Source organism: Urocitellus parryii, chromosome 2, assembly GCF_045843805.1.
Source record: "Urocitellus parryii isolate mUroPar1 chromosome 2, mUroPar1.hap1, whole genome shotgun sequence".
Classification (NCBI taxonomy): domain Eukaryota; kingdom Metazoa; phylum Chordata; class Mammalia; order Rodentia; family Sciuridae; genus Urocitellus; species Urocitellus parryii.
In genome coordinates, this window is record NC_135532.1 from 31,256,286 (window position 1) to 31,275,293 (window position 19,008).

Consider the following 19,008-nt stretch of genomic DNA (forward strand, 5'->3'; position numbering starts at 1 on the left):
ACTCTTGGGTGAAATATAAAACAAATATTTCTCTCCCCTTATTTTCAACAGATTTTTCCTAATGCAGAGATCTGAAACTAAAGATCCAGAAAGAAAATCTTGCCTAATGTTAGCTATCTTTGTATCAAAGGTTTGCGAAATGCAGAGGTAGACACATCAATTTATTCATTAGTGGTTAAGGAAGGAGGCAGACACTCTTTCAGCATCTCTCTAGATATCTTAGTTTGGATGATGGATAAAGAAGGAAACTCCTTAAAATGTCAAATCTAGAAAAGATACCATCTAGAAATAAGTGACAGCAATGCTTATTAAGTGATACTAAAATAAGAATCAAATTGTAGTATCTGTGCTCAGTGACACAGCAGTGTCAATGTACCTTTCCAATCTTATCCTCTTATCAAGTCCACATGGATCTTCTTTGTAGTGTAATTTTTTTTTATAAATAGTGAAAAATTTTTTGATTGGAAAAAAAATAAAAGAGTCTAGGTCACCTAGGCCATTTGTTCTTGAAGCGCTCTGGTTGAGGGAGATCCAAGTGTGTATGTGCCTGAGTGAAAGCCTGTGGCTACCACATTCACAGCCTGTCTATCTATCAGCAGAGGCTGTTAGCACATTTATCAGAAGCCAGACAATGCCAGCTCTTTTGATATTAGGTCTCTGGGTGTAGCTTTCAAAATTATTCTTTGTTCCACTCTTCCCGTATTGTCAAACTGTGCCCAGCAGGTGGTATACAGTGTGAATTTCAAACATGTACTCTTAATATGCCCAAAACTGTTGCTGCAAAGAAAGGAAAAAACCCACATTAATCGAATCCTGCCCATTCTTTTTCGTTATGTCACAAAGGTATTTTTGATGTCCTAAAATGATATAAAATCATTTGTAAAACCATGTGATATCTTCAGGTGCTTAAAGCTACAGGTTTGAAAATATGTACTTGTTGTTATTAAAAGTAGTCGTTTTCTTACAATTCTGTAACAAAACCACATGGAGTAAGTAGGTGTCAACAACTTACAATGTTCTGGGCACTATGGCAAGTACCTATAGCCCCAGCTACTTGGAAGTCTGAGGTGGGAGGACTGTTTTGAGTCCAAGAGTTGGAGACTAGACTGGGCAATAAAGCAAGACCCTATCACAAATAAATAAATAATAATTTTGAAAACTTTTTTTCCTTTTACCCTGATCTTCCTATTGAAATACTGATGATCATTTGCAATATAACTACATCCATGGATAACTCATGTTCTAATATTTCTTTGTAATTCTCTTTGGAATATTTTTCTCACAATGTTTTTTGGAAGGTCACTATAATTCCCATTTTGTAGATGGCATATGGAGATAATAACAGCATCCACCCTCAAAGGATTGCTTGGGGGATTCTTTAAATCATCCACATTAAGAACATGAAGTATATGACCCATTATCTATTGAGTTCTCAAAACATGTCCGATACTATTAATATGCAAAAGAATCAGCAACAATATTAAAGTTTTCAGAAGTCTCTTTTAAGCAGGTTAATTTTGTTTGGGTCTTTCACTAGACCTGGAAGTTCTTCTAAAAATAAAGGTTCTACAGTTAACATATGCTAATCCATCTGTTTGGAATGTTCTTCCTCTCTTTTCTCCTGACTTAGAACCTCTTACCTGGATAATTCTTTGTCTTTAGAGCTTGGCTTGGGATAACTTTTCAGGGGCAGGCAGACCTTCCCCTCTTTTGAGTCCAGATTATATTACATATATTGAGGTACTTTCTCTACATGTTCCAGGCTATATCACAACTGTCTGCTTCTTTGCTGCACCTCCATGATACTTCATGAGAGAAGGATCACATGTCTATTTTTATATACTACCTTAGCACAACAGGTAAGCATGATGCTAGAGCATAATGAATGTTCAACAATTATCTACTGCATTATATTTATTCTCTGAAATCTATTCTCAATGATCATCTATTGCATTATATCTATTCTCTGAGAGAGAAAGCTGCAGCCAGTTATGGAGTCAGCTGAGGATGAGGATGGTGAAACAGGATGTGGCAACCTAGGAGCTTAGTAAAAGCAGAGGGCAAGAGCAATCAGCACCAGAAGACACCAGGTTCTATCTGGTCACTTAAGGCCAAAGTAGCAGAGACACACTCGAGATTCACTGATTTCTAGAAATTCAGATACCACCCCTGCAGCTTGGGAAATAAGAACCTGGGTCCACTGCACTGGTTTTTCATACATCAGGTAGAATGACTTAAAAACCAACAGAGCTCTAGATCCCAGTCTAAGAACTAACTAGAGTACTGTGTGAGTACCAGTACTAGTGTGAGTACTCTGCTGGCCACAGTGAGTCCAGTCTGACTCACAGACTCCCAAAGACTTACCAGACAGTTGGGGTGTGTTGTACTCGTCTGGCCCAGCATGGAGTTGCAGTGCTGGGGAAGAAACTTTGAGATTTTTGGTACAGCTGACGGTAAATGAATTGAAATGCTCTGATTTGTTACGGCAGTTGCATCATAGGAAGGGATGACTTTAGAATAATATCTGACAGCATGGAAGGAATTGAGAGAGAGGGCTGCACTGGGAATTCTAGTTTTATACAGATCGCCAATAGCAGCACTCTCTGAAGTGGAGTCTGATTGACCTGTAATAAGAAAAGAAACATCTGTTAATACTATGTACACAATTCCACATCTCTAGATGACCATACCATATTTGAAATATATTATCCTGTTTCATTTCCTCACATTACATACTTGTACTACTCATATGCTCAAATGCTGATGGAAAAGTGATATTTAATACAATATAGACATTATAAATTAGTTTTCATGTGTCATGAAAAAAGATTTTAGAGGAGCAGCAAATTTCTGTGCTTCTTGGAATGTGTGTGTGTGCTTCTTGGAGGGTGTGTGTGTGTGTGTGTGTTTGGCTTTCATCATCATCGAAACTGGCCATCTCTATGAAGGAAGGAAGAATGTAGGAAAGAACAACTCCATTATCCATTGATAAAGCTTAACTGATTTCTATAAATGAAGTGAGAAATAAAATCTCATTCCACAGAAATATTTAAATATATAATGTTAACACTCTAATTTCAAGTAACACTGTGAATATCAATAATTTTGACATCAATAATAATGAAAGTGAAATAATGTTATATTTTATGTATAAATGCAAATGTACCTGGAATATTTGTGAAACGTAATTAAAGAAAATGTGTACATAGATTAATGCAAAAGACAAGCTGATAAAGTCTAAACACATCTGTGTTACAGATTAGGCTTAGCACGAAGTCTTAGGGCCTTGGGTACCCATTTAGCTTCTACAGCTTTCAATTTTCTGACCTGGGTGGTAAAAGTGAAATTTGCAAGGATTAACTCACAGCAATTCTTCTGATCCTCTTTCAAAACTAATTTGGCAATATACATTAGGAGCTATATATATGTATACTCATGTTCTCTGTTCTCTAACTCATCCTTGACATACTTCCAGGAAAGCAGCTCAAAGAGAAGCCCCAAATACAGAAAACCCTATATATGGGGAAGTATTTCCAATCATGTGATGTGTACAATTTCTCTGCCCCCAAATAGAAGGACTAAATATAGCAAGTGGAAGATGGCTAAGAAAATTACTCCATAAATCATTTGCTAAACTATTAAAACCATTAAGATGATGATGAAAGCTGTGTAACAACAGATTAACAGCATATTTAATATGAAGTTAAGTAAAACAACGAGGAAACAAATGGGATGTTCAATATGTTTACTAGTATAGAAAAATATACCTGGAAAAAAGACTTGAAGAGAATATACACAAAATGAACACTTCTGAGCTTAGTCAGATTAGCACAGGATGTGTGTTGCTTTTCAAAAGGAAAAATATACATAAACAAAATAAAAATGGGGATTTGACTGATTGACCTTGCAGGTCTCCTCTGGTTTAAACATGCCGCAAGCCTCTGCTCCTAGTGAATTTGTGTCTTCCTAAGAGCAGTCTCTTTGGATGATGCAATACTGTGAGATGCAAGAAAGGCCTAAACACTGCCATGAAAATGGTTCTTTAGATTTTCTGCACAATATAAACAGTACTGCAAGTACAAGAAATAACATTGACAGGGATACACCTGTGGTCTGACCTCTATCTTATTTAATCTAGGCCAATTTAATGATGCCATGTCACATTCAGCCACAGGTACTATAAGCAATCTAACTGTGGCTCATGGTGACTTCCCCTGCTCCCTTCTCCTTCTCTCTTCCCTAGTCCAGGAAAGAAGTCTAAATTGACCAAAAATACAAAACAAAATTTTTAAAAAACAAACAAAAAACACACCCTGAGGCTTCTCCAATTACATGAACAAGGAGGACTATTTTATTTTTGATCCCTTTTTCTTCTGATCTTAGACACCAATCCTAGGGACTTCTTTTGTTCCTTTGGTCCCCACTCTACCTCCATACATGCACACAGTACCTCTACTATAGCACTTAAAATACCAGGTGAACCATGATTTGCTTTTGTGATGTTCTCTGCCACTGATTTGCAAGCTCTATGAGGAAAAAAAGAAATGCATCTTGTTCATCTTATGTGTCCTTATCATTGAGGCAGGGAAATTTAAGCTGAGAATTAAGGGACAGAATTGGAATAAAATGGAGAGTGCGAGGGGGAGACATTCTCAACACAAGGGAGGTGCTGAGAGCAGAATCTCTTGGAAGAAGTCAGCAGAAGGGTCATCTAAGACAAGCTAGCCAGAGAGAAAGGCAGTCTGGTTCCCCAGCATTCAACATTCAGGAGAGTAATTCCATGCCATACTGGTTTCTCAACTGAGATTTATCTTTAGGAATACCAAAAGTCACAAATTAAATGTGTGTTCTTTTTGTCTGGCTCTGTTCTTTCCCATCTTCTTATTTCTACAAGTACATGGGCAGATATAGGTTTATATAGCACATATAACACAAAGGCCTCCCAGTGGGCAATGAATGTTTGCATAATGAGCATTTATTGAGCACCTCCTGAGTGCTGGTAATTGTTCTAGGTATTAGAAATATGATCAATGAACAAAACAAGCAAAGACAAAAAGCAAAAAACCTCCCACCTCAAGAATCAGCATTTTAATGGGAGAAGATAGGCAATAAATAAAACATGCAAGTAAAGACTATTAGCAGGTGGTGTTATGAAGACAAATCCAGTAAAACAAGTGAGTGAGGAGTCCCCTGCAACATGTATGGTGAGGAGGTATGTGCAGCTTTAACTGGGCAGTTGAGAAGGACTCACTGAGAAGGCAATATTTAAGCAGAAATGTGAGGTGGTAAATACTACGTTAAATGCTCAGTACACAATAAGTACTGAATCAATATGAATATAATCAGCCCTGTGTATCTATGGATTCCTCATCTAGGGATCAACCAACCATGGATTGAAAAAAAAAATTTAATTACATCTGTACTGAACATGCACAGACTATTTTTCTTGTCATTATTCCCTAAGTAACACAATATAAAAACCATTTACATAGCATTTACATTGTATCAGGCATGTAAGTCACATAGAGAAGATTTCTTGTATGGGAGAGGAATACACATTCTATATGCAAATACCACGCCATTTTGCATAAAGGACTTGAGAATCCACAGAGTTTGGAATCTGCAGGTGGACCCAGAACAAATCCCCCATGGATACTGAGGGACAACTTTACTTCCCTTCCCTTTAGATTCTATTTATATAATGAACCAAATTATCAATGCGCTTATCACTGATGTGTTTTCTGGTAATTAAGGTCAACTTTGAACACAAGTTCTGGGATAACACTATTTAAATGTCCACAGCCACCTTATGAACTTCAAGCTGACAATACCGGAAGGACTCATGGTGTAATCTTTCAGCTATGCTTGATCCCCTGGTCATGGGAGCAAAGGTACAGAAGCCCAGATGTACAAAGGTTGTCCATGCAGGCCCCAGCATCCCATAAGCAGCAAAGGCATTAGATGTGGCTCACCTCTCACAACTTGATCCAAGGAGTCCCCTGCAGTAGCAATGGAATACATATTCAAGCACTTGTTAGCCAGGAACTGGATCCCTCTCACAGGGGAGTAAGTGCTTGTCAACAGACTGTTTTCCCTTAAAAGGAAACAATAAATAACAGTTTTTATATCCCTCTAGAACTTGCTGAGTTCAAATGCTCTTTAACCAATCAAGTCCTAAAAAATCCTGACAGAACCTCACCTATGGATTATTTAAAATATGAGAACAAAGAGTTGAACGGGACCCAGGAGGCTTCTCTAAAATGACTGGCTTTTCCTCTTTGTTTATGTATTCTAGTAAATCTAAATAAGTAAGCTATTGTTTGGTATGTCACATTTTGTACTAGGGAGTTCCTTTAAGGACTAACTGAAACAGGGCTGCATGCACCAGGGCCTTCAACCTCCTGGATGGAGGAGCATTAGAATCCATCATGCCCCTGCTGGGCTCCATTGTCACTATAGTCTGGGGCAGCCAACCTTATTTTAAGGTCCTTCAGTAACAAGAGGAAGAGTGAGAAGAATGATAAAACAGCCAGGAGCCTGAGAATATTACATGTGTTTATCACTATAATGAAATGATACACATCAGCAATAAGTACCTGAGTTCTCACTGTGGATGAATTCAATTCCTGTCTACACATCTGGCATCAGCATGGGAGGAAAATAACAAGCCGACTTTGGACTTGCAAGAGCCCTAATCATACCTTTGTGCCAAGACAGTGCCTGGGAGGGATAGCTGGATAGGCATTTGTTTCTTGCAAAACCTCCGATTGTTCTGAAGGGCTTCTGTAATCTGAAACATACAATGATTGACAGATAATGTTGGATAGACAATAGATATTTTTATACATATACAAAGACACATTGATTTCCAGTTTAAAAAATTGAAATAAAATTCTATAGCATTAAAGCATTGTCTATAAGGATAAAATTCAAAGCTTTAGGAGTTGAATACCTGGCCCATAATGGCTGGAGGGATTTTGTCCCGGATATATTTCACATAATCAACTGTTGCCTCAAGAATTGAAGCCGTGTCATTCTTTCTCCCCTTTATATACGGCAAGAGAGTACGCAGCTGCTCACAGCAATATTTGATTCGTTCTCTGATCAAAGAATTGCAGTAAATAAGGAATAATTAGTCTCGTTTGTTTCCTGCACACAAGGACAAACAATCCTTCCTTCCTTCCTTCTGGGTTTATTTGCAAAGGAATGGCCTATACTCCTTCCCATCTAGTCTGTTTCAGAGAAAGGACATGTCCCCACAAGACAGCGACACTCACAACTTTTGAAATCACAAACTCCCAGGTACCTGCTGCACAAGGAACTGCTGTCAAGGTCCAATGTCTGCACCTTGTACCCAGATCCCTCATCCTGGGCCTGTGCAGGGTACACACACAGTGGGGAAAACACATACTCTCACTGCCTACAGAAAACTACTGAACATTCTGCCCTCTGAGGAGAGAACCATGTCCTCTGTGTATGTGTGGTCTTGTAAAGATACATATACACGCAAAAGGATATATATATATGCTTTTGCAATTCACACTAAAAGTCAGAAGGCAAGAAGCAGTCAGCATTCTGATGTAACTGGGACTGGACCAAATTTCAACAATAGATTAATTACAACCTTGTAACACATGGGCTTTACACGTAATTCTGTGGCCTGAGCCAAAGGAAAATGAGAAGATGATTTTCTTTCCATGAGGGAAGTGTAGACAGAACAAATAAACCAATATGCAAATGAGAACAATGTGCAGGATAATATCAGAGGGAAACTAGATCTTTCAAAGTTCTGAAGGGAAATAGTCAGAAATGTAGATCTGATTTAATCCCTTGAAGCCTTCATTCATCAGTGTGCTCATTTATGAAGTATTATTAAGCATCTGTTTGGGGCTGGATACAATGATGACATACAGGGTGACTGTGCTAATTACTAGCTAGGACTGTAGGCAAGTACTAGCAGAGAAATGAAATTTTTAAAATGTAATCTGATATACAGTTAGTGGATAACAAATATTTTAGATGAGTGATATTTTCACTGGGCTTTGGGAGTTCTAGGGTTTCTTCAGAGATGTCAGAAACATTTATGAAAAGAAAAGGGTGGGAAAGTCAACAATTTATGTGACTGGATTTAAGACTTTTTATAACTTTTTTTAGTATTTTAAAATTTGTTCTTAGTTATAGATAGACACAGTACCTTTATGTTATTTATTTATTTTTATGTGGTGCTGAGGATCAAACCCAGTGCCCCACACATGAGCCACAACTGCAGCCCAAAAACTTTTTATAACTTTTGACATGGTACTTACAGGGATAAACTAAAACAAAACAAACTGTTTATAAAAAAGATAACTATTATGGAAGTACATGTTAGTAAAATATGGAAAACAGTCTAAACATTACAAGGATGCCTTAGGCCAACTACAGTGCACTAGTTCAGTAGAATAACATTTGGCAGTGGAAGGGATATTTTATAAAGCTTAGTGGAGAAAAAAACAGGATGCAAGACAGCATGTAGAATATAATCCCAGCCATTAAACAAAGCAAAAACGAAGCACAGAAAAAAAAAGACTGAAATAAATATATTAAGTAATAGTTATTTCTGGATGGCACTGCTATGGGTAATACTTCTTTTTTAAATTTTTTACACTTTCCAAATATTTTTCCTAGACATATGTCACTTTCATCATGAAAGATGCTTTTAAATATTTTCCCCAGTATTAAGTAGGAAAATGTTTGAACATAGAGAAAAGTTGAAGAATCACACAAATACCTATGTACCCACTGCTTGGTATTTAATTAATATTCACTGTATCTGCTTTGAGCATACATATATCACCTCACTATTCATTCATACATCAACCAGTTTTATCACAGAAAAGCATTTCAAATTAGGTTGTAGACTTCAACCCTGAATGTATCAATTACCAAAGCTCAAATTACTTTATTTTCAGGTAAAAGTTATGTAAGATAAAATACATGAATCTTAAAGGTCACATTCTATGAATTTGAACAAGTACATACATCTGCACATCAGAAAAGCGCATCAACAGTCTCAGAACCCCAGAAAGTTCCCTTTGTTTTTTTCCAGTCATTGCTACCATCATTCCTGTAAGAGGCAACCACATTTCTGACTTTTTTTCCATCCCACATTACTTTTGCCTGTCCTCAAGCAGCACATAAATCAAATCAAATCTTTTTATAAGGCTTCTTTTACTAGGCATGCTTTTGAGATTTTATCCATGTGGTTGCCTATATCAGAAAGAAGCCTGCTTCTTTTTGCTGAATAATAGTAATCTACAGTATCAATGTGCCACAGCATATGTATCCATTCCCTTGTTGATGAACACTTGGGCTGTTCCCAGTGTTTGGGTCATTATGAATGTGGCTTTACCATTCTGTACATCTTTTTTTGTGAATGCATGTTCTTATTTCTCTTGACTAAACATCTAGGAATAGAAATGACAGATCATTTTATAAATTTATAAAAAAACTAGAAGCACTTTTACCAAAGTAGTACCATTTGACACTCCCACCATCAATGGATCAGACTTGTTTCGTATCTTTTAGCAATATTCAATATTGTCTGTAGTTTAAATTTGTGTCTTTCTACAAAATACATGGTAATATCTCATTATTCTTTAATTTTCACTTCCCTCACAACTAATGATGTTGAACAACTTTTTCCTGTGCTTACTGATCACTTTTATACCTTCCTTTGTAAAGTGCCTGTTCAAATATTTTACCTACATTTTAACAGGAATCCTGGGTATTATTATTATTAAGTCTTAGGGATTTTTTTCCCTACCTTTGGTATTTGTCAAGCATATCTGTTTAGCAAATATTTTGTTTTTCTGTAGATGTTTTAGGACTTTATACAAAAATTATCATGACATCTACAAGTAAAAGGGCTTTGCTTCTTCCTAATTTTCACATCTGTTTCTTATTTTGTCGAATTACAATGGGTGGGACTGTCTATGTAGTGAAGAACTGAAATGATTAAGGATGGGCACACTTATCTTGTTTCTGATCTGTTTTAAACAGTCAAAATTTTAGCTATAGAGGAGGTTCTTTTCCACATGTATCTGCCAAGAGATTTTTGTTTTATCAGGAAACAATAATCCTATCAAGTTTTGTTTTGTTTTGTTTATGGTGGTGGGGACTGAACCGAGGGCCCCAATGCATGATAGGCAAGAAAGCACACAGTCTGAGCACGGAGTTGCACTGTAGCCCCAGCCCAAGTCACTTTTCTAAACCTGCTAACAACATGCTTTTTCTCCTTTATTCCTGCAAATGTGGTGGATTTCATTGGTTGATTTTTTTTTTTTTACAATTATACAAGTCTAGGATAAACTTGTGGTCATAATACATTATATCATTTTTTTATTTAGTTTGCTAAAATTATGTTAATTATATTTGTGTCTATGTTCATGAGGGATACTGATCTGTAATTTTTTTCTATAATATCTGTGTCAGACTTAGGATTATGCTAGCCTCATAAAATGGGTTAGGAGGTGTTCTCTACTTTATTTACAAGTTTGTTTTGGATTGGAGTTGCTTCTTTAAATGAAAGTTGTTGGTAAAATCAACATGAAGTTTTTCTTTTTGGTAAGGTATCAGTAGTAGCAAGTTCAATCTCTTTAAGATTAGGCTATTCATGTTTTCTGCTTCACATCAGTTTTGTCAAAATGCTTAAGAATTTGTCCATTTCACCTAAGTTGTTCAATCTATTGGCATAACATAAACCACAGTGTTTCCTCTAAATTTTGCTTTGGCTGCATCTCACAAATTTTGATATATTCTATATATTCCCATAAATCATTTGCTTTGAAATATTTTCTTTTATTTTCCTGTTGATTTTTTTCATCCATTCATAAATTATTTAGAACTTTGTTTCTAATTTCTAAGTAATACAGGTTTCCCTTTAAGTTTTACTGGTTTCTAACAATTTAATTGTGGTCAGATTACATACTTTTCATGAATTCAACTCTTTTTCAGTGAAATGAAACTTCTTATACCTTAGCACATAGTCTATGTAAGTCAATGTTCTGCATGCCCACAAAAAGGAGAGAGGAGTGCTCTGCTGCAGTTGTTGGGAGTATTCTATAAATATCCATCACATCAAGGTGATTAAGAATGTTCACACCTTCTGTATCTTAATGATTTTTTTTTTTGGTATCTAGTTGTATAAATTGCTGAGAAAGGGATGTTAAATCTATAACAATTGTTGTAAAATTGTCTATTTGTCCTTTTAATTTTGATCTAAATATTTTGACACTCTATTATAATCCATATTTATGATTTTTATCATTCTGATAAACTGACACATTTGTTATTACAAAATGTCTTTTTTAATCTCAAATGACATTGCTTTTAAGTCTATTTAATTTTATATCAACATAGCCAATTTGATGGTATACTGTTTTCACAGGGTGTATTTCTCTATTAATTTATTATATCAGTATATTTAAAGTTTATTTATTATAGACAGCAGGGAGATGATTGTTTTTTGTTTTGATGTTTTATTTTGGTGATACTGGAATTGAACCTAGGACCACATGCATGCCAGGCAAATAGGCAAGTACTTTAACACAGAGCTATATCCCCAGGTATATTGGTCTTGATTTTTGTTTGTTTTGATCTATCCTGACAATCTCTGCCTATCAATTGGATAAATATCTTCCATTTTAATGTTTTTCCTGTATGTTTTTTTTTGTTCTCTTTTCCTAGCTTCTATTTGAATATTTTTAAAACTCAAATTTTAATATTTAAAGTTTATTTGTCCTTTTTTTATTTTTATGTGCCCACCAAAATGAGAGAGGAGTGTGGCTTCTTATCTCACTATAATTGTCCTAGGGATTACCATATGTATCTGAACTTTTCATAGTATATTTAGAGTTAATATTTTATGACCACATAAAATATACAAATACTGCAGTCACATAAGGACATTTATCCCACTCACTCTTCATGTTATAATTTTCATATCTACAACCTCTACAGACATTACAAACCCCACAATACAATTGTATAATTTCTGCTTATAATATTCTTTAGTGTTTTAAATAAATGAAAAGGAAAAACATTTGCTTTTAAATATTTACTTGCATATTTACCACTTCTGGTGCTGTTCAGTCCTTCCTGGACATCTTAGTTTGTATTTGATATTATTTCCTTTCAATCTGAAGAATTTCCTTTAGCTTTCTTACCCTGCAGGTCTGGTGATATCAAAATCCCTACTTATATGAAAATGCCTTTATATCACTATTTGCTGTTGGGAAACAATATCTGATGGAAATAGGATTACCCAAAAAAGTGAGGAATATGACATGATAAAAATAGTGGCATACATAAAAGGTTCCTTTTATTAACGTTTTTTAAACCAATAACATGCATCTATGTGACAGGCCAAGAGCAAATGGATCTGTTGCTAAGATTTCTACCATGTCTTTGTACTTTCTGTTTCTCTGATTGTGACAGCCAAGATTAAACGGGGGAATATGGGAGCGAAGCATGGGAATGCAGGGAAATACATGAAGAGAGAATTTGTATAATTCAAAAATAACCTGGTAAACAGGAATTCAAATTTGAGTTTTTTTAAAAAAGTTACAGATTAACATGACTAAAAATTATTTATCACTTCTCCCAATGAAGAGTCAGAATCTATTTTCCTTTCACTTGAATCTCTGCTGGAAAGTGCCTGCTTTAGCCAAAGATATATATAAAGGGGCTCTTTGACTTTTCTGGGACTCGCAATTCAGTAGACATAGCTTCTATGTTGGTCTCACAGAACCCTGAGCTATTCTGGAAGAGGTCTAACTTGCTGGAAAGACCATGTGGAAAGATGCTGAGCCACAGTGAAAGAGGGCACAACCTGCAGCCTCCCCATTAAGAGGTCATGCATGTATGGCACCATGCTGGACTTTACAGACAGGCCATTCGCTGGCTACAGACCATGGAGTGACAACAATTAATACCATGCAAAGAACCAAGGAGCCAAATTCTGCCCAAATTGATGACCCATAAATTCATGAGATATGATAAACTTGTGGGTGCTTTCAGTTACTAAATTCTGGGATAATTTGCTACAAAGTAATAGATAACTGGAACAATAGCTTACTATTTAAAATAAAATGAATAACAATGTAAGGTTGATATTACATGTAAATGTTAAATGTATGACATATAACAAAAAGAGAATGTAAACACATGGTTGTATGTTAAGGACATATTATCAACTTAAAGTAGGTAATGGTAAATTAAGTATGAACATTATAATCCCTAGTGCAAGTAGTAAAAAATAGTTTTAGCTAAAATTTCAATGGAGGATATTTTAAAAATGCCAAAATACACTTGATGAATCTAAAAGAAAGTAGGCAATGAGAAATAAATAGAAAAGAAAAAGAAAATGGATTGGACTGGTGAAACAAAACAAAAAAATTGGAACCTAAAATCAAACTTAACAGTAATTACATCTACATAAATTTAGTAAACACTTTAATTTAATGGCAGAGATTATCAGAATGGGCAAAAAAAAAAGTGAAAACAAGGGCTCGGGTGTAGTTCAGTGGTAGAACACTTGCCTCGTATGCACAAGATCCTGGGTTCAATCCCTAGCACTTCAAATAAATTAATTCAAGATTCAACTACATGCTACAGACAAACAACACTTTTAACATGTGAAGATATATACAAGTTATAAGAAAACCACGCAAATGCTAATTACAAAAAACTATATTAATTTCAAAGTAGATTTTAAGACAAAGAGTACAAATAAAGATATCATTTCCCAATGATTCATGAATCAATTCTTCAAGAAGACAAGCACCTAACAACAAAGTTTCAAAATACACATGCGAAACAAAAACTGTCAGAAGGAAAAAAAAAAATGTCAGAAAAAGGGAAAAATGGACCAACCTATAGTCATCACTTTAACTCTCAGGGCAGGAAATAAAGGAATAAGGGTACAGAATACAAGGAAAACACTATCAGCCAATTATACCTAATTAATACTTATAAAACACCACACCCCCAAATCACAGAATGCATATTCTTTTCAAATGCATATGGATTATTCATCAAGGGAGAATATAGTCTGGATCATAAAATCTCAAAAATTATGAAAGGATGAAAACTTACAGAGGATATTCTCAGACGACAATGTAATTGTAACTCAATATCTGAAAAATTTCCAAACATGTGGAAATTAACTTACACGCTTCTAAATAGTCATTTGTAAAACAGAATGTCAGATGGGATATAAGAAGACATTTTGAACTGAATTATAGTGAAACTATACTAAAGTGTATGAGATGTAGCTAGCACTGCAATACACACACACACACACACAAACAAACCTTTGGGTTTAGTTGTAAATGCTTGCATAAGAAAATAAGAAACTGATAAAAATCAATGATCTAAGTTTCTACACACAAAAAAAATAGAGATTAAAAAGAAGAAAATGAGAAAGAACAGAAATTGGCAAAATATAAAAAATGGGCAAAAAAATACAGAAAGTTGGTAAATCAAAATCAGAGTCTGAAAAAAATCAATAAACTGGCTAAAAAAACTTTGTTATAATTAAAGGAAAAAAAGACACAAATTATCAATACCATCAGTGAAAGAAACCATTGCCACAGATCTACAAAAGTTAAAATGATAATAAGAGTATTATGAACATATAGTTGCTCAATAAGTTTAACAAACTTAGATAAAATTTCATGAAAGACATAAATTAGCCCAGACTGGCACAGGAAAAAATAGAAAATCTAGTCCTATAACTATTAAAGAAATTGAATTTGTAATTAAAAACCTTTTGGCAAAGAACAAGCATAGATGACCTCACAGCTGAATTCTATCAATTGCTACATAAACTCTTAGATAATAAAAGAGGGAAGAAAACTTTCATTTTATGAGGTAAGCTTTTCCTTGATAGAGAAATTGGATAGGCATTTTAAGAAAACTACATACCAACATCCTTCACAAACACTGATGCAAAAGTTGTTAACAAATAGCGAATCCACTACAGAAACAAATAAAAAAGATAAACACATCAAGACAAGGTGGAGTGTAGCATTTTAATCAATGTAATGGCCACATTACATTGATGAAAATCATGTAATCATCTCAATATATACAGAAAAAGACGCTGACAAAATTTTAAATCCATTCATGATAAAACTCAAAAAGGACTACCTAGAATGCTTTATAAGCTGATAAAAGGCACATACAAAAATCTACAACTTATTGTAATGGCAAAAAACTTGGCACTTTCCTTGTAAGATTGGAAACAAATCAAAGATATCTACTTGCATGTTTAAATTAAAAAATAGTAATATTTTAAAATTGACCAGTAGTTGGGCATGGTGGTACACACCTGTAATCCCAACTATTCAGGTGACTGAGGCAGGAGAATACCAAATTCCAGACCAGTCTGGGCAACTTAGCAAGACCCTGTCTCAACACAAAAAATAAACAGGACTGGAGATGTGGCTCAGTGGTAGAACACCTCTGGGTTCAATACCCAGGACTGGAAAAATAAAATGGAGAGAAGGAAGGATTAACATTGCTCAATATCAATTCTTTCCTAAACTGATCAATCGACAAATAAAACCCTAATCAAAATCCTAGCAGGATTTAAAACAAAAATAAATTTATAGGCTTATTTTAAAATTTACATGAAAAATCAAAGGACCTTTAATATCTAAAGCCAATTGAAAACAAAAAATAAAGTTGGAAGACTTTGATTTTCAGATTCATTATAAAATTACAATAAATCATGACAGTGTATACTGGAGTAAAGCAGATAAATAGTAGAATTAAATAAGGACTCTAGGAAAGTATGGATAATCATACGGTAATTGATTTTTATGAATGTGCCAAAACAATTCACCATTAACTAAAAGCCTTTTCAACAAAATGTTAAAAATAGCCATGTGAAACAAAACAAAATAAACCTTCAATATTGTCTCTGTCAAAATATTTCATCATAAAAGCTAAAACTACAAGGCTAAAACTACAAGACAACATAGAGACATGCCATAGCATCTTCATAAAAGTAGTGATTTCTACTATAAGACAAAGAAAATAATGTACATATTTTAAAATGTTAATAAATTAGAATTCATCAAAAAATTTTAAAAACTTCTGCTCATCAAAAAATCACTGTTATGGGGCTGGGGATGTGGCTCAAGCGGTAGCGCGCTCGCCTCGCATGCGTGCGGCCCGGGTTCGATCCTCAGCACCACATACCAACAAAGATGTTGTGTCCGCCGAGAACTAGAAAATAAATATTAAAAAAAAAAAAAATTAAAAAAAAAAAAAATCACTGTTACACAACTGAACAATGGGCCACAGACTGGGAGAAAATATTTTCAACAAACAAATCTGATAAAGGATTTGAATTCAGAATGTACACAGAATTCTTAGAACGCAACAGAAACACAACCAGATATTTACAAATGAGCAAAAGAATTGAACAACTGTTTCTACAAGAAAATATATAAATGACCAAAAGTGTGTCATAAGGTGCTCAACCTTGTTAATCATCAGCAAAACAAATTAAAAAATCACAATTTGGTAACATTCCACAATCATTACAATGGCTAAAATGAAAAAGACTAATAAAACCAAATGTGGGAGAGGACATGGAACAACCAGTGCACTTGAACTTTGCTGGCAGGTGTGCAAAAATGGTGCTACAGTTTTGGAAATCTGCTACAAAAATACACACATACACCCAACCTATGATATGCAAAGCTACTACTGCTATGTGGTAAGAGCAATGGAAATCTAGGTTCACAAAAACATACATTAAAAAATGTTCACAGTAGCTTTATTCTTTTTTTTTTAATGAGAGAGAGAGAGAATTTTTTAATATTTATTTTTCAGTTTTCGGCGGACACAACATCTTTGTTTGTATGTGGTGCTGAGGCTCGAACCTGGGCCACACGCATGCCAGGTGAGCGCGCTACCGCTTGAGCCACATCCCCAGCCCAAGCTTTATTCTTAATAGATAAAAATAAAAAAATGAATAACTAAATGTGGTATGTTTATATAATGGAATATTCCTAAACAATAAAAGGACCAAACTACTGATACATATAAACACATTAATGAATCTCAAAACATCTGCCAAGTTAAAGAGTCCAGATATAAGTATACACATTGACAATTCCATTTACAGAACAAGCAAAACTAATCTATGGTGACAGAAATCAGAACAGCAGTCACCTCAGGGGGATGGAAAGGATAGACCAGAAAGATGTTTCAAATGTAGGTTTCATTATTCAGGTAAAGTGAGGCCAACAGATCAGAATGTGGCTTTGACTGAAAAGCTGATTTATTGTTCACAGTTTCCCAAAAAGGAGGCCTTCCATGCAATGTAGGGCCACATAAAGAAGTCCACAGGTCAGCCAGAAGAGGCCAGAGGAAAATGTGGGCAAGATTCTCTATTTCGGTTTCTATGTGAGGCAGGGTAACAAGCTTAGGATGGGCTAGTTGGAAAAGCTTTAGTACACTGTGGGTACAGGGTCTGTCCTAAGTTGTATGGAACCTGATGTGTGATGATGAGGGCAGAGGAATATTGGCCTCAAAAATAAAGGCCCCAAACAGGAGGGGAGGGAACAGAGACTCTGGACTGGTTAGTTTGCATATGGAAGACAAGCTCCCAGGTGAGTAATTTACTATCTCTAAGAAGTGGCTAACCATGGGAGGGGCTATGTCTCCACGGTTAGAAAGGTACCAGATATCAAAACATCAGAATAAAGACATGTTTAATATACAAAGAAATATCTCAATATGAGGGAAATGTTGTGGTTTAGAGAGGCCTATGCATTTGTTTACCTCCTGACTAACCCAATGCTTCCCCATGAGGCCCTGCATGGCATGTTGTGTTCCTTCCTCATTGAAACTATATGAAACCAACTTTTCAAAATTCATCAAACCATACATTTTTGATGTTAATTTCATTGTGTGTTAATTATTTCATAATATTTTAAAACTACAGAGAAAAAAATACAGGGAGAGAAAGTTTAAAATTTTTTGAAGGATGTTAATATTGGCACAAAGAAATGCAATTACAGGCTCTAGGAACTTCAGGTAACCTTGACTTTCCTTTTATCTTTTTGTATGGAAATAGCAATAGGTGACAACGCATCAAAGGGTGTGCCTTGTCTGTTATCTTCCAAGGAAGCCAATTCAATCTGAGTTAACTTTTCTCCAGTTAGGAGTGATTCTGAGAGGCTGAAAGGGATCTGGGCTAAAGGGATATTGGTCCAGACTCCAAGTACTTGGATCTCTCTTCTGTACAAACTGAGTCTCAAGTAAACAAGAGCTCATGGGGGAACCCTCTGAGAGCTCCCTGTTCTACCTTCCTGGAATTTTAAGGCTCAACCAGTCTTGGAAAAGCCTTGATTTGTGTCATGCCATGGCAAAGCTCACTTTCACTTTAAGTAAGTAGCCATCCAGAAAATGACTAAAGCAGTATGGCTGATTCACAGCCGCACACAAAAAATGATGGCATCCCTGGGAGAAGCACATGCCCTGGAGAGAACAGCATAGCACATTTACCTACTTTTGAATATATAACAAAGGTGATTTCACCAAGACTGTCAGAATTGGTTAGCTATGTTTATTCATCTGTTCTAATAACGACAATGGGGGTGTTGGAGTGTTTTAAAAAGAAAATCCCAAATGCAGATATTCAAAAACAGTGGCAGAATCATTATTTCGTGATATTATTAATAAATGTGCTACCCTATTGTGCTTAAAAACTTAAATAAAAAGATAAAACCATATGTAAAGCAGTTGATTTGGAAGAGGAGGAAGGGAAATAAACTAGAAGCAACCTGTTAAGATTCACAGGAATAGGTAGAGGATTAAGAATAGGGAAAGGGGGGGAAAAATTAGAGATGATTTGTTTACTTTCTGTTATCTGCCAAGCAAATCTCCAGAGGGGAAGAGGAGAGGTGCTTTCCACAGCTTTTCTTTATGGGAAACAAAGAGCTTTAG

At 35.3% G+C, this 19,008-nt stretch overlaps 1 protein-coding gene across 1 annotated transcript in view; it reads right to left on the reverse strand.

Moving 5' to 3' along the window:
- Positions 1-756: 756 nt before the first annotated feature.
- The window catches only part of Sohlh2 (spermatogenesis and oogenesis specific basic helix-loop-helix 2), a 46,723-nt gene continuing 28,471 nt past the window's right edge, over positions 757-19,008 (reverse strand). The window contains exons 7-11 of the mRNA XM_026395086.2: positions 6,953-7,100; positions 6,702-6,790; positions 5,973-6,094; positions 2,365-2,624; positions 757-777 (exon numbers count right to left, since the gene is read on the reverse strand). Coding sequence (XP_026250871.2) covers positions 757-777; positions 2,365-2,624; positions 5,973-6,094; positions 6,702-6,790; positions 6,953-7,100 — 640 coding nt within the window. The remainder of the gene's footprint in view (positions 778-2,364; positions 2,625-5,972; positions 6,095-6,701; positions 6,791-6,952; positions 7,101-19,008) is intronic.